The 14,937-nt window shown below is 43.7% G+C and overlaps 1 protein-coding gene across 1 annotated transcript; it reads left to right on the top strand.

Annotated features, from left to right (window-relative positions):
* Window positions 1-74: 74 nt before the first annotated feature.
* On the top strand, window positions 75-14,627 carry rbm27 (RNA binding motif protein 27). The gene is made up of 21 exons (XM_030793563.1): window positions 75-133; window positions 861-979; window positions 1,365-1,495; window positions 1,642-1,721; window positions 2,115-2,314; window positions 3,102-3,407; window positions 4,827-5,051; window positions 6,675-6,860; window positions 7,460-7,606; window positions 8,338-8,479; window positions 8,747-8,903; window positions 9,234-9,431; window positions 10,278-10,406; window positions 10,821-10,946; window positions 11,082-11,156; window positions 11,583-11,750; window positions 12,276-12,380; window positions 13,429-13,620; window positions 13,854-13,937; window positions 14,165-14,284; window positions 14,537-14,627. Exons 1-21 carry the CDS (start codon window positions 75-77, stop codon window positions 14,624-14,626), a joined length of 3,039 nt encoding a protein of 1,012 aa, XP_030649423.1. The 3' UTR covers window position 14,627.
* Window positions 14,628-14,937: the final 310 nt, after the last annotated feature.

The raw sequence follows: 14,937 nt of genomic DNA, 5'->3' as shown, positions 1-14,937 counted from the left end.
TTTTATAGAGGATGAAAGTAGGAATATCTCATCAGACGTTCTTCATATAGTCAGTATTAAAAGTGCTTGTCACGATGATTATAGACAATGTCGAAGCTTTGAAGTCGTGGCTGGCTAAACTACTTGAGCCAATGTAAGTGATGAATTGCAATGACACTTTAGCTGGTACTGCTACCTTGCTTACTAACCTAACCTAGCTAGGGATAACTAACTTAGCATGAAAGCATTAAATGCTAGCTAACTGACGCGCTAGCTGTGTTGCAGTATAATTATAGTTACATATTTATTTCTTGTTAGCTGTCCGTTTAGGTAATGTAATTGCACTGACTAAAATCTGTTAGTCGTTGATTGTAACTTTGAATTGGATACGAATTGTTACTTCCTCAGTACGGACTAGCATAGCATGCTCTTTTTCTCGTACAAGCTTGTATAGCCTGATAGCATGCTACTTCACAAGTTATGGAGGTAGGCTATCGTCTCCAACGCAACGTGATTGCGTCTACAGACTAGGCCAACACATGAGATCAGATGAGGAGTTATTTTAAATGCCGTAACCAGTAAAGCAGATGAAATGTAATTATTTTCCGTAAATGAATCGGACATAGCCCTTACTTAGCTTTCTAGGTTAGTTGTAATTCTTGCTAACTTACTAGCTGGGGATAATGTAAGGTAGCTTTGGGAAAACTCCTGCTTGACCCGCGCTACCCTAATACCAGTTGGGAGATGCAAACTTAAGCCAAAGATCTAGGTTGTCATCGGACGCCTCAGTATTAGGGCGCTCGTGTCTTGCTTATTATCATATACCATAATGTGAACAGTTGCCCTGGTTGTTAATGTTAATAATATGCTACCTTTCACAGATGCGATGCTGACCCGTCTGCGCTAGCCAACTACGTGGTAGCTTTAGTTAAGAAGGACAAACCTGAGAAAGAACTGAAAGCACTTTGTGCTGATCAACTGGACGTCTTCTTGCAAAAAGGTGCAGAAACTCAAAGTCCGTATGACAGCTTTTTGTGTGTTTCCTGATGTCTACTACGTATTTTCACACACAGCAACCTTGTGCCACTGATATATTGTAATAGGATTTAATTTTTATTCACGATGTAAACGTTATTTTTAAGTTCTGTGTTTGTAACGTGCAAACAGTTCATTCAGAAGTTTTTATGAAAAAAAAACCTACAAATGCTTGAATCAACTCTATTGTTTAATGCCAACACAAAGCATGAAATATTAGGTATTAGGTAGGAGGTATTTCAATGAGGTTTGGCAGTAGTATGAAGAGTGAAGTCCAGTTTTTTTTGAGGGCGTAGTTTTTTTTGTGGCATGTTTAAGTTATTGTTTTACTGCTTCCCTTCTATTGGTAGAAACCACAGGATTTGTCAATAAACTCTTTGAATGTTTAACAACCAAAAATTACCTGGGAAGCACACCTGTTAAAGAGGATCCTAAAGAAGAAACGAAAGCCGCAGTGCAGAAGGTCGAGGAAAAAGACGAGGTAATGCTTCACACGACTGCCTCTGATGCATTCAACTGTGACACTAAAAACTGTTTTTCTGTTTCGTTATCTTTAAACGACACTGATTTATATTTAGATCTGTGCACACTCTTTTCACATGATCGTGTTATCTCCTGTCTCCTTAGGTGGGTCACGTCGACGATGACAGAGAGAATCGGCGGAGAAGAAGTCCTCTAAGGAACCGTTCTGAGTTCAATGAATCAAGGTCAGGTCCTAACATGGGATATCTTAATTCTCTCTTTTCATAGTGAACTCAGAAACACACACTCGTAATCTCTCTGTACAATCGGTGGGATGTGGTATTGTGATATAAGGATGTGTGCAGACAGAGCACTGTGTTCAGGTCATCTGCAGAGCACAGTGTGTGCAGACAGTGTTCAGGTCATCTGCTTTTTTGTCATCTAAACACGTGTTTCTCAGCTATAGTCTGAGATTGGTAGGTCAACCAGTTTAAAATTTTGTTCTCGTTCAGCAGTAATGCAACGTATTTATATCATCAAGCCCCTGTTTAGGTGCATCAGTCGCTTTGTTTTTTGCAGACAGAAATCTTCCCTCTTTTCTCGCTTGTATATTTACGGGGTTCGGGATTTATTCTCAGGTCCAGGGACGACCGGAGGCGAGACGATCGAAAGAGGCGCGACGCCGACCGTCACGGGAAGGGCAGCGACTCGTACCGCGAGCGTCACGAGCGGCGCGGGGGGAACTCCCGGGGGCGGAGCTACAGCCGAAGCCACAGTCGCAGCCGCAGTCGTAGCGGCAGCCGCGGCAAGAGCAGGGACAGGGAGCACAGAGGAAGAGGTGAGGATGAGAATTTATTTCCTAACACAGTGTAATTTCTAAATCTTTCTTTTTTTAAAACTACTTCTCAGCACAGAAGAAGCGTCTTATATGTTGCCATGACACTTAATATGTTGGTAGGTAAAAAAAAAATACATGTCATATCCCCCAATGTAGTACCTAAAGTCATATGGCCTTAGGTCTCAGATTACAACATCCAGTGTGTATTCTGCTCACACCCCCTCCGATGCCATGGGCGTGGCATCCCAGGGGCTGTTTGACTGGTTGACATGAGCCTTCAGTGATTACATGTGGTTTGTCTGATTAGCAAGACCAATAAGCCATTTGAATTAGGCCACACATCACAAAGCAATATCTCTGTGGTGTGCAGTGTTCCTGAATGAACGAAACACAAAAGAGGCAGAAATCCACAGGTATTTCCTTGTTTGCATGAAAAAGGTATTAGGCTGTGCAAACAGTGCTTATCAGATAATGTGCCTACAGCACAACAGTCTAGTTTCTTTTCAGGCAACATCCTGAACACACTGAACTGAACACACAGGTGGTATTTCCCTGTGCACAAACTGGTTTTCTGCCAGGCAGTTAATTTCTATTTTATATCATTGCTTTTTTATTATTATTATTACTGTGATATGTTGTGTTGTACCTTTTTTTTGCAGTCGGAAGAAATTAAGTGTTATTATTACTATTAACAGTGATACATAAACTGATTTTAAACCTCATTTGGACATTCCACATGTTGTCCCCTTGCTAAACTTTAAACCCCGTAAATGCCTGAACCCAACAGAGCATCGGTCCAAGTTTGAACTGGAGAGGAAAGAGGCGGAGCTGTACAACCCCTCCACCTCCATCACCGTCGGCAACTCCCAGCAGCCACAGCACCAACCGCCGCAGGGCCCACCCCCCATGATGCCTCTGCCCCCTCTCCAACACCCGTTCCCCTCCTCGGGGGTCCCCGTGGTCCCCAGCGTGGTTACGGTGGCGGCGCCGGCTCACCTGCCGGATAGCACCACGGAGAGCTGGTCAGGTTACTACCCCAACCACAACCACGGCAAGAGCGGTGCACTGAAGCACCGGTGCAGGGACTACGACGGTAAGAACTCTCTCTTATTGTTCCCTCTTAACGTCGCGGTAACGTAGAAGGATTGGGTTATCGATGTGGCCTCAGTAATGCACTTTGCTGTTACCTGCAGTGAATGGACCAAATTTTAAGCAGGGATGTGATTTTCTTGAACTGAGATCGATTTCGTTTGTTTCCACTGGTTTGAAAGTGCACTCACAGGTTTTCACTGAATTGAAACTGAATTGACCCGTGATATAGGTTCATTGATGCATTGGTTTACTAACGTTCCCTTTGACTTTGGATTTGAACAAGGGACTGGTTTTTCTTTGTTTGTTTTTACTGCTGATTTACGATACATTTATGACGCCTAGATCTTTGAGCTTGGAGTCATTGCATGACGTATTTCTATGTTAATTCTCTGACCTTACTTGGCCATTCTGTCCCGTGGGTGTATGCGCTTGGTCATCGTACATGCTGTGATATTTGTCTACTCCTCAGGTTACCCTTAGGCGTTTTTTTTATCTCAGGTTTGTACAGCAGTGTGTTTGTGTTTATTTTCAGAGTTTGTCAACTGTGAGTGCAAAGGTCAGTTCAGACTAAAACTCGATGCCAAAATGGCACACAAAAATAACGTTAAAATATATCAAGATTCTGTCAAAAGCGGCAGATATTGAAAGTTTGCGTCAGAGCTAATTTTGTTTGAAGTGCGGTTGTGTCAGTGCTTTATTTTTTTTTATTTTTTATTTTTATTTATTTATTTATTTATTTATTTATTTTGGAAATTTGCGCATGTTTGTGAGGAACAGACCGAAGTCATACATCTGTATGGATCTGAATCGGAGCCTCATGTCATTGATATTACAGGCGTGTGCTTTTCCCTGGGCTCCGTGTGTCATGTTTAGTGAGCGAGTTGTGCCGCAGGGGCCGTGTTTATATTTAGCTGTGGGGTATTTTTCTCAGACTCACCTGTGGGAAGCCTGTTTGCTCTAGTAATGAGGATTAGAGAAACAAAGATGAGCTAGCGACGCTAATTAGCCTCTGAACGCTTGACAGCAGTCGGTTACCTAGGAGATGACGGAATCTAATGGTAGCATGTATTCACTGTAAGGATACTAATTCAGTATTAGTGTCTCCTCAAGGGACAATGGTAAATCTCACTCAGGGGCGCATGTGTCTGTCCTTAGAGTGGTCTGTTTGTATGGATTTTAAAGGTTTGGAGAAAACATTAGGCCGTATACATCATTTTAAAATCCCTTTTTCTTTAATCTCTGTGAGACATTGTCTTAGATTTGGAAATACCAGTAGCAAGAGATGGATATCATGATATATGTGTAAATGGTCTGAAACCCTTTAAACAGTTCGTAAACGGGCTCTGTTTTCGGGCCAAATTGAAATCAGTCAGAGGGACTTGGGTCTGAAACTCACCCTTTTCTTTCCCCCTCACTGCAGAGAAAGGTTTCTGCGTCCGAGGTGACCTCTGCCCTTTTGACCACGGAAATGACCCGCTGATTGTGGACGACGTCACGCTGCCCGCTATGATCCCGTTCCCTCCGCCGCCCGGGATGCCCCCCGCCCGGATGCCCATGCCTCCCATGACGGAGCCGCCCCCAAACCTGCGCATGCCCCCGCCCCCTCACGCCCAGCCCCCTCCTCCAGGGATTTACCCCATGCCAGGTGAGCCACACAGTGTCGCTGATTCAGAGCACTCGGATACATGGTTAATGCAGTCAAGAGATGGATTCCACCGCAAAACTAGTGTTCAGGCCTGGTTATGATTTACCTGCTCTGCAGTGTTAGACAGTACGGCCTAATTCATTTTGTACGTGTTCAGTTCAAATGATTTATCCTGTATAGTGGTCTTCTACCTGGAGCCCACTACACAGCGTGGCTGCTCTTTTCACAGGCAGGGCTGTGATTTTAAACATAAGCAGTCATGCATTTTGTATTAGAAAATTAATAGAGTTAATATTTTAATGAGTTTCCTCTTAGTACATCTAAGTGGCAGGCAGAGTGGCACAGTGTGACTACAGAACCCTGCAGTATTTTCTTTTTTTTTTTTTTTTTTTTGTCGGGAAATATGACTGATTTTCTGCAGTTCAGCTGCACTAGTGATGTTTGTTCATCAATCTAGGCCTGGCAAATTAAAGGTGCTGGTCTCACAATTGAAATGGAAGGTGTAAATTCACATGGAACCCACCTTGCTCTAACAAGAGCTCCCCCTAAGAAGATAGATGACATAGAAAATATATCTTATTGAAACTCTGTTACAGTATTTCCCCAAACACGCATTCTGGGTTTTCCCCATGCATTTCATATTTCTCATTTGTCCTGAACACGTGGCTCTCAGTTTGTGAGTGAAAGACTTGGTGACGTGTGACGCATCATTGAGGAGACCTGCAGGTAGAACACAGTAAAAGGAGAAAATGGTTCTTCACAGGGCCTTGCAAAAACAAAGTTAATTTGAGGTTTTGCTCCAGCTCTGATCCAGCTCCAGTGCTCCTCAGCTCCAGTCCTGGGCACCTACAGATCAGCCCGTTTCTGGCCTAGCATTACCTAGCATTACAGTTACCCTCATTCACTTTACCTGGAGATCACTGAGCCCCTATGTGCACTGGTTATAGGTGTTAATGAGAATGTCCAGTTTATTGGGCGTCCTTGGCTGGAGTAGAGAAACACTGGTATAGCTCACCTGAATTTGCTCTGCAGGTGCTCTTCAGTGGTTTAACTGAGCTGACTCGGGTGTGTTTGACTAACGCCAAGGATGAAGCTAGAATACACTCCGACAGCACACGGGGGGGGGGGGGGGGGGGGGGGGGGGGTGTTGAGGGGGAGAGGGTGCCCTCTCCTGCCAGAGTCATTTCCAATGCAAACTAAAAACGATCTCGGCCCGGCAGACCTGACGTTAACAGTCGGCCTATCACTTTGATCCTAACCAGAAGAGTGTGAAATGCTGGTTTACAGAAAGCGCAATAGCAAAAATACCCGTCTGATAGATCGGATGCCCTGTTTGAACTGCACAGTTAATTATATTATAGTTACTATTGCAATTCTGGCCTCTAAGATTAATGAATCATCCACATTGTCACACCAAGCTTCACTGCTCACGTGGAATCACATGTATATGCTGTGAGCTCACCAACCAATCACCATTGTGTATGCTGAGAGTTCCTTGAGATGTCTGACCAATCACAGAAATTTGTAGACGTGCCCTCTTCCACCCCGCCCTATAACCATGCTAGAGAAGCTGTAATCTCTGTAGCATTAGCTTGGTTCAGTGTAGATTTATGTCTCTCACAGGGCCACCGTTAGTACCAACGAGCGTGATTCATACACCAGCCCAATCGGGGACGAGCGCAGCCTCCTCTTTGGCCCCGCCTGGAGTGGGACCACCTCCTCCTCCTCCTCTTCCTCCTTCTCTTTCTTCTCCTTCCTCCTCCTCCTCCTGCTCTGGTCCTCTCCGTCCTCACTACACTGTGTCCGAATGTAAGATTCTGTTTCTCTCCTTTCAGTTTAGATTCTCGCTAAATCTCAGATTCCTCAAGTATGGTTTTAATTTCCCCCTCCAAAAAAAAAAAACATTTAAGATTAGACCCAAACTAAAAGTGATTTTTAGCCACGAATCAGGGTTCAGAATGCACTTCAGTCCAGGACCAAGTTCAAACCTTATTTAAGAGACTAGCTCCTGGGGTTTGTCATGTGACCGTTTGAATCCAGCCCCCTTTTTAACCTGAAGCGTTCCATGTAGTCAAAGGAATGTTGGCTGGAGTGCCACCGTGCGTGTCGCGTCATGAAAACCTTGTCCTCACTGGACAGTGCGTTCTGTTCTTTTTTTTGTTGTTGTTGTTTTCACCATCCATCCGTTGTTTTGTTTTGCGTTTTGGTTTTTTATTGTGGATTGTAATAGCAGCTATTTGTCAGCTAGTTGTGTTAGTGCCATATGTAAGAGTCAGGTGTGTGTGTGTGTAGCTTTTCCATAGTACATCTTTGACACAGTGACACTTTTAGTGACATGCTGAGCAGTTTCGTTTGACGATTAAACTTGAATGATGTGGGGGTTTTTTTCTTTTTCTTCTTTTCGGCAGATAACTACGATCCGGAGGCGTATAACCCAGAGTCTCCGGGCATTACCGGAGCGGGTCGACCTCAGTACCGACAGTTCATCCCTCGTATCCAGACCCAGCGGTCGAACCTCATCGGACTCACCTCGGGAGACGTCCAGACCTCCAGAGGTAGTGAACGTAGCTCTGTTTCACATAAAGCAAATCTTTGAGCTGTTCTGACTGGTTTGACTACCTGCGGTCCAGAAGCAGTCACTGCAGTGATTAAAGTGGTGGAGTGAATGAGTCATAACTAACACATTACATTAGACATTTGTTTTTACCTGTCATTTACATTCAGTCATGTACACCCAGGCTGTCATAATGTCACGTCTTTATATGTGCTCTCATATTGCTGAGTTTATTACTACCTTTCTCTGGGAGTAATTAGACCTTGGGCAAAAAGCTACTTATTTCCGCGATATTCATTATTCTTTCCTAATGAGTCTCATTTACACCCAAGGTCTTTTTCACGCAGAATACTGGCATTTTTTCCCCTTTTCTCTGCCTTATTTGGAATGCGAAATTCTCCACAGTCATGTAAAATCCCCCCCCCCCCCCCCCCCCCCCCCAACACAGTAGCCAGTCGGGTAGGAAGTCAGCACTCTCGTTTGCTTCAGTTGTGGTTTCCCTTGCATTGTCATGCGGTTGTGACAGGCGTGGAGGAGGGCACTATTTACATAAATTCACAGTTACAGAGAAACTTGGCTGTTGGTAGCCACAGGACAAACCAAACGATGAGAGAGACAAACACGACTGAGTGTACCGCTGGGAACGCCAGGACTGCATTGTTGTGCTGTGACTAGAACTGGTCCGGGACAGAGCAGATTATTTATCTGCCTGTTTTGTTCGTTTGTTTACAGCGGCCAACATTGTGATCCAGACAGAGCCATCAATAACGAATGCGTCGAGCGGAGAGGCCAGACACAGCGGGGAGACGGAGAACAGGAAAAGGCCCATGACCGGCACAGACGGTCCCCAGGCTAAAAAACCCTGGATGGACAAGTAAGAGCATCTCTACTGACCCCTGCTGTCTGACTCTGGAAACTGCACCCTGCCTTTACACGATCAGAATTCACTTTACGTTTTAAAGTCAGCTTTCTTAACCTCACTAGCTCTTTTTTGGACTTTTGTCCTTATAGACTGATATGTTTTTCCCCTCAGCAAGTACACTGAACATTTCAATTATTATTGTATACATTAATAGCGTTTGCCTTGTTTGCTTATTTGTTATTTTTTCAGTGGTCTTTACAAGCTTTTGTTTCTTCACAGGCAAAATTTTAACAACCAGCATTCAAAACCCAGCTTCCCGAAGAAGAACCACTATGTCAACACCAAGCTCGAGGTTCGCAAAATCCCCCGCGAACTGAACAATATCACTAAACTAAACGAGCATTTCAGCAAGTTTGGGACTATCGTCAACATTCAGGTAATGCCTCCCATACAACTTCAGCTTTCTGTTTTTCTTTCTGTCTTTCTCTCTTTTTTTTAAATCTGTACAACTGCTTGTGTAATTGGCCTTTTTGGAACAATTATTACAATTATAGTGAATTGTACACCTCAATTTTAGCAAAAGTGCTTCTTATAATTGGGCTCAGAGTGTATGATGGGTTTAAATGTGTATTTGAATCGATATGTCGTCCATTTGAGAAACACCCTTTCTCTGCTGAATGGAGAAGAGGTGAATTCATGTAGAAGTCGATGGGTCAGGTCAGGTGTGAGTTTTGTTTTGTTTTTGGTTTTTTTGTCCTCCTAACAGGTTGTGCTTGGGGGCGACCCGGAAGCGGCTCTGATCCAGTACACAGCCAATGAGGAGGCACGGAGAGCCATCTCCAGCACAGAGGCGGTGCTTAACAATCGCTTCATTCGTGTTTATTGGCACAGGGAAGAGCAACAAGAGCAGGGGACCAATCAAAACCCTGCCACGGGATCCCAACACAACACAGCACCACACAAGGTGAGGAAACAAAAGCTTGTTTGTGTGTATGTACAATGTTAAAAACTACGAGCAACCAGCTGACAAATGCATTTTGTCAAAAACAGTTAAGTTTTCTCTTTAGTTTATTTTATAGTTTGTTCTACTGAATACTGTGATATCCTTTGTGATTTGCTCTGTACAGTTGTATTAACTATCTGAGAGTGTACTGCTCTGTACTGTGGTATTTACTCTGACTGAGAGTACGTTCCTCTGTACTGTGGTATTTACTCTGACTGAGAGTACATTCCTCTGTACTGTGATATTTACTCTGACTGAGAGTACGTTCCTGTGTACTGTGGTATTTACTCTGACTGAGAGTACGTTCCTCTGTACTGTGGTATTTACTCTGACTGAGAGTACGTTCCTTTGTACTGTGGTATTTACTCTGACTGAGAGTACGTTCCTCTGTACTGTGGTATTTACTCTGACTGAGAGTACGTTCCTTTGTACTGTGGTATTTATTCTGACTGAGAGTACAGTGCTATGTACTGTGGTATTTACTCTGACTGAGAGTACATTCCTCTGTACTGTGGTATTTACTCTGACTGAGAGTACGTTCCTCTGTACTGTGGTATTTACTCTGACTGAGAGTACGTTCCTGTGTACTGTGGTATTTACTCTGACTGAGAGTACGTTCCTTTGTACTGTGGTATTTATTCTGACTGAGAGTAGAGTGCTATGTACTGTGGTATTTACTCTGACTGAGAGTATGTTCCTCTGTACTGTGGTATTTACTCTGACTGAGAGTACATTCCTATGTACTGTGGTATTTACTCTGACTGAGAGTACAATACATTCTTCTGTAATATGGTCTTCTCTCTGCAGGTGGTTAGCAAGCAGCACAGCCCAGGAGCATATGTGCTGAACAAAACCTTCCCCAAACAGAGACCGACCGCTGGGACAGGAACCGCCGGCACTGTGGACCCTGTTAACCCAACCCCAGAGCCCTCAACGGTAAAGGGAGTATGCGTGTGTGTGTGTGTGTGTGTGTGTGTGCAATTGGAAATTATAGTTTAAGGTAAAGTGTTATACTTTGTACTGCAGTGCATGTCTTGTGTGCTGTCAGCGCACCAGGAGCAGTCTGCTGACTGTAGCTCTAATGGACTCTTTCCACATGTTTGAAAAATATGTTGGCCATGTATTTTATTACTGAATTTGAAATGGGCATTTTTATTGTTTTAGTTATGTTGGCCTGTGACTGTTGAGTAGGAGTTATTGGTATAAGTCTTGTCCTCTGCGTGTGTGTGTGTCTGTGAGAGAGAATGAGTGAGTGAGCGGTTTTCTGATCTTTGAGTTACTCCATGTTTTTCATGTACAGTTCTTATTCTCCCGACTGACTGTTAATTGAACTTTGACCTCTGTTTGCAGACGGCAGCGCCTGCGTCTAGCCTGCAGAAAGGACCCTACACACGCACAGTCTTAAAAGCTTCCTCAAAGTCACTGGGGAAAACCGGCAAAGCACTGGAGGCCCAGGAAGTGCTGAAGAAGAAACAGGCAAGTTCTCACTAAATATTCGCTTTTCACGCATCTCCGTAAAGTCACAAGTCATCTCCAGTGAGGTGTATATGTCCCACAGAGACTGGAATGTTCTGTAATCAGGGAAATGTTTCTTCTTTTTTTTCCCTTCAGGAAGCATTGAAACTGCAGCAAGACATGAGAAAGAGAAAACAGGAGATGCTGGAGAAACAGATAGAATACCAAAAGGTAAGATGCTTGGAAAGGAATTACGTAACACGTTTCCGTTAATAAACACGTTTATCATGTCAGAATTCTGATTGAAAGATTTTTTCCTCTCAGAGTGAGAGAACATGTGTCTAATGTGTTTAAAAAAAAAAATTGTTGCAAATCCGTAACCTCCAGAAAGATAACACAGATTTGTGGTTCTTAACCATTATAAATGCACAGAGATGATTTTATACAGCACAGAAAGTCTGGGAGATTTTTGAACTGAAAGGGTTAAACGGAATAATAAATAGAAAGCGTAAATGAACGAGGGATTTTTTTTTTTTGTATTTAAATGTGGCCTATGTCAGAATCCCTGCCACTGCAGTGGCGGTTACCCAGCATGCGGTGTGTCTGTCTCCCGGCCTGCTGACGCGGAGCGTGTAAACTCAGAGGTGTCGTTTGCAGGTGCTGATAAACCGTTTGGAGAAGAACCGGGGAATGAAGCCAGAGGAAAGGGCAAACATCATGAAGACGCTGAAGGAACTGACGGAGAAGATCTCTCAGCTGAAAAACGAAATCAGCCCGGCCTCCGTGTCCGGTGCCGGTACCCCTCAGGCCAAGACCAAGACCGACGTAAGCTCAGCCTAAAAGTCCTCCACAGGTTTCTGCTCGGGTCCGAAGTCACTGCTGCGTGTCCGTCCTACGCTTAGTCTTTCAAATCCCTTCCGTGTCCTCACTCATACTTATATATTTTTTAATTTTAATTAAAACATGAAACCAGTAAATATTCATTAATGATGGTGTCTAATGATAATAGCCCCCCCCCCTCCCAAATGTTTTCTTATCATTTGACTAATTCATAATGAACTAATATTACCTGATTTGAACAGGGAATTGACTCAAAACCTTGAGGATGTGTTTTGTTATGCGGAGATGTTGAACTGATGTTGATTTTATTTACTCGCTATACCTCTCTCCCCGACTATCAGACATACTTCAAAGGCCAAGAAATGCCCACAGTCTCTACTGTAAAACCATGCCAAATATAACGTGTGGCCCAGAAAATAACCATCTGTGAGCCCAGCCCATAAGCATGATGTAAAAGTGTTCATATGGCGTTAGATGTATGTATATATGTAACATATATATTTTTAACAGGCTCAGAGGGAGCTGCTGGACGCGGAGTTGGACTTTCATAAGAAGCTGACTTCAGGAGAAGACACCACAGACCTGAAGAAGAGGCTGGGGCAGCTACAAGTCGAGGTGAGGGATCGGCTTCCCCTTTTTTCCGGAAGCTTCTGCAAAGTGCACTGCATTCAATGATTAATTAATGTAACGCGTGGCTTTGACTGTGACCTTTGTTCTCATTCACGGTAAGAAACGCGTTCATAACTACCTTAAAACAACCCGTCTCTCTCTCTCTCTCACTGCCGCGTCGTCGCGCGGGCCGCCCTAAAGTAGTATAAGTCAGCTGCAGACAACAGCGCTGTTTTTTTGTTTTTGGGTTTTTTTCCAAGCATGAAAACAAACTAACACAGCTTGCTGCGAGGCTTCCTCACTTAAATTAGCAGGATTAAAATATGCATGACTCCACCCTTTTCCCACACATTAAGCTACAAGCACTTACAAGGCCCTGAGGACAAGGACTTACCAAGCTGAGTTCTACACCCATCCCATGCTGATGGTTTTCATAAAAGTTTGAGGTGTTTCGTGGAAGAAAGAGGAGAGACAGAGAGAGAGAGAGACAGAGGGAGAGAAAACACAATTAACGGGAGAGTGAAAGAGGAAGAGGGGAGGTAGCAGCTTAGGAGTCATTAAAGAAAGATGTATAACCTTTGGTTTAAGTTCTCCCTCAGCTGTGGCACAGACTTTTGAAATGAATTTTGAATGAAGTGTTTGTATTCTGCAGATATGAGCTTGTGTTTTTGTTTTTAGTCCTGTTATTGTAACGTGGTTTGGGAATGCTCTAGAATGTCTTTTGATTCACACTGGATTCAGATAAGACTCAAATCAGATTCGGAGCAGATCTGAATTCAGTCAGTCCAAGGTTTTTCTCAGCTCCAGGTCAATTCCAGGCAAATTCACTCTTCAGATCTACAGATATGAGCTAGAGTGTGTGTTTTTCTAGGTCCTGTCATTGTGATGTGATTTGGGAATGCTTCACACTGTCTTTTGATTCATACTGGAATCAGATGAGATTCAGATCAGATCTGAATTCATTCAGCTTGAAGTTCTAGTTCTATTCCAGTCAGATTCAGTGAAAGGAATTTTGATTGACTAAGACTTTCAAACTGGCCCTGTCTGTCACCAGGCAACGAGGTTGGGTCTGATACCAGCAGGGCGTGCCAAGGTGACCCCCACGCGTGGACGAATCAGAGGACGGGGGCGGAGCCTGCGGGGTCGTGGAGGGGGCAGTCACATGGTTGTAGATCACCGGCCACGGGCTCTGACCATCCTGGGCGTCACGCAGGAGGAGAAGGAGGAGCTGATGCCGCACTTTGTGGTGAGAACGGAAGAGTTTGGATCGGATGCAACCATGTTCCGACGGATGCTTTCCATTTAATCACATTTAAGTCATGTGTAGTGGTGTAACTGAGCATTTTGCCTGTGTCTGAAGCGACTGCTTTTCTTTGTCGTTTCGACATGACGTCGTCAAGGCAAAATGCTCAGAGAGAGAAAATCTGCTGTGGAGAGACAGCATTCCTAAAGTTTTGATATTCATTTTTCTCCCATCAGAAATTCGGAGAGGTTGAGGAGCTTCGTGACCAAGATGCCAACAGTGTCGTCATGACGTTTAAGACGCGCGGTGAAGCGGAAAACGTAATCTCTCTCTTTTTTCCTCCTCACCCTCCTTCCGTCTTTTCAGTATACCCACCGATAACCTCATCTGTGTTTCTGAACAGAAACTGTTATGTACTGGCATGACTGGTGATGACTTTGACTGGCATGACTGGTGATGACCAGATTGTTAAAATTCATTGGTGGCTTCTGCACTTTCCAGTAACTCCACAATGGCAGTCTTAACAACCACGTTTTTTTAATTTTAGGCTGCGAACCAAGGGGCAAAGTTCAAAGGGCGTCTTCTCCAGATCTCCTGGTACAAACCCAAAACTCCATCCGTCTCCGCGGAGCCTGAGGAAGAGGAGGCAAAGGAGGACGTGCACACGGTACCTTCATTTTTTTTTAACTCTGATTACTTTACGCCACCGCCTGGCTCTCTCCCATGGATGGATGAGACCTTTAGTTCAGTCTGCAAATTTAGTTGTTTGGAGTTTTTTTGTCTTGTTTTGTTTTGTTTTTTAAGGTCACCATACATATCTTTTTCACATTGTGAAACAACGTCATCAAATATTTATGGCAAACTTGATTGAAAGCTCAATGTCTTGGAACTGAAATTCCAAAACTCTGGTAACCCACAGGATCCCGTTAGCCCTTTCTTGCTCCCAGAGGAAGAGGAGGAGGATGATGACGAAGACGATGAGAACGAGAGCCGCTCGTGGAGACGATGAAATGTACGCGACGTCAGACGTTTTTTTTTTTTTTGCACGAAAGAAAGACTGTTTGTTGTTATTTTCTCTCTCTGTTTTTTTGTTTTTGTTTTGGTTTTTGTTTTTTTAAAAAGCAAATGTAAGTCAGTTTGATATAATGAAACATCGCTCTGTTCTTAAACGAGTCTTCAGTATTTTGACAGCTAGAGAATGGAAAAGGTCTTAGGGATAATCTGGTTTGGAATGATGTATACGTATGAATGAGGTGGACAGGAAGGATTTAGGGTTTTCTATTGCTCTTAAACATCTACATAATTTATCAGACTCTCACT

The sequence above is a fragment of the Chanos chanos genome, chromosome 16 (genome assembly GCF_902362185.1).
Source record: "Chanos chanos chromosome 16, fChaCha1.1, whole genome shotgun sequence".
NCBI classification, from domain to species: domain Eukaryota; kingdom Metazoa; phylum Chordata; class Actinopteri; order Gonorynchiformes; family Chanidae; genus Chanos; species Chanos chanos.
Note: the sequence above shows the minus strand (reverse complement) of the source record. Positions and strands in the feature narration are given on the sequence as shown.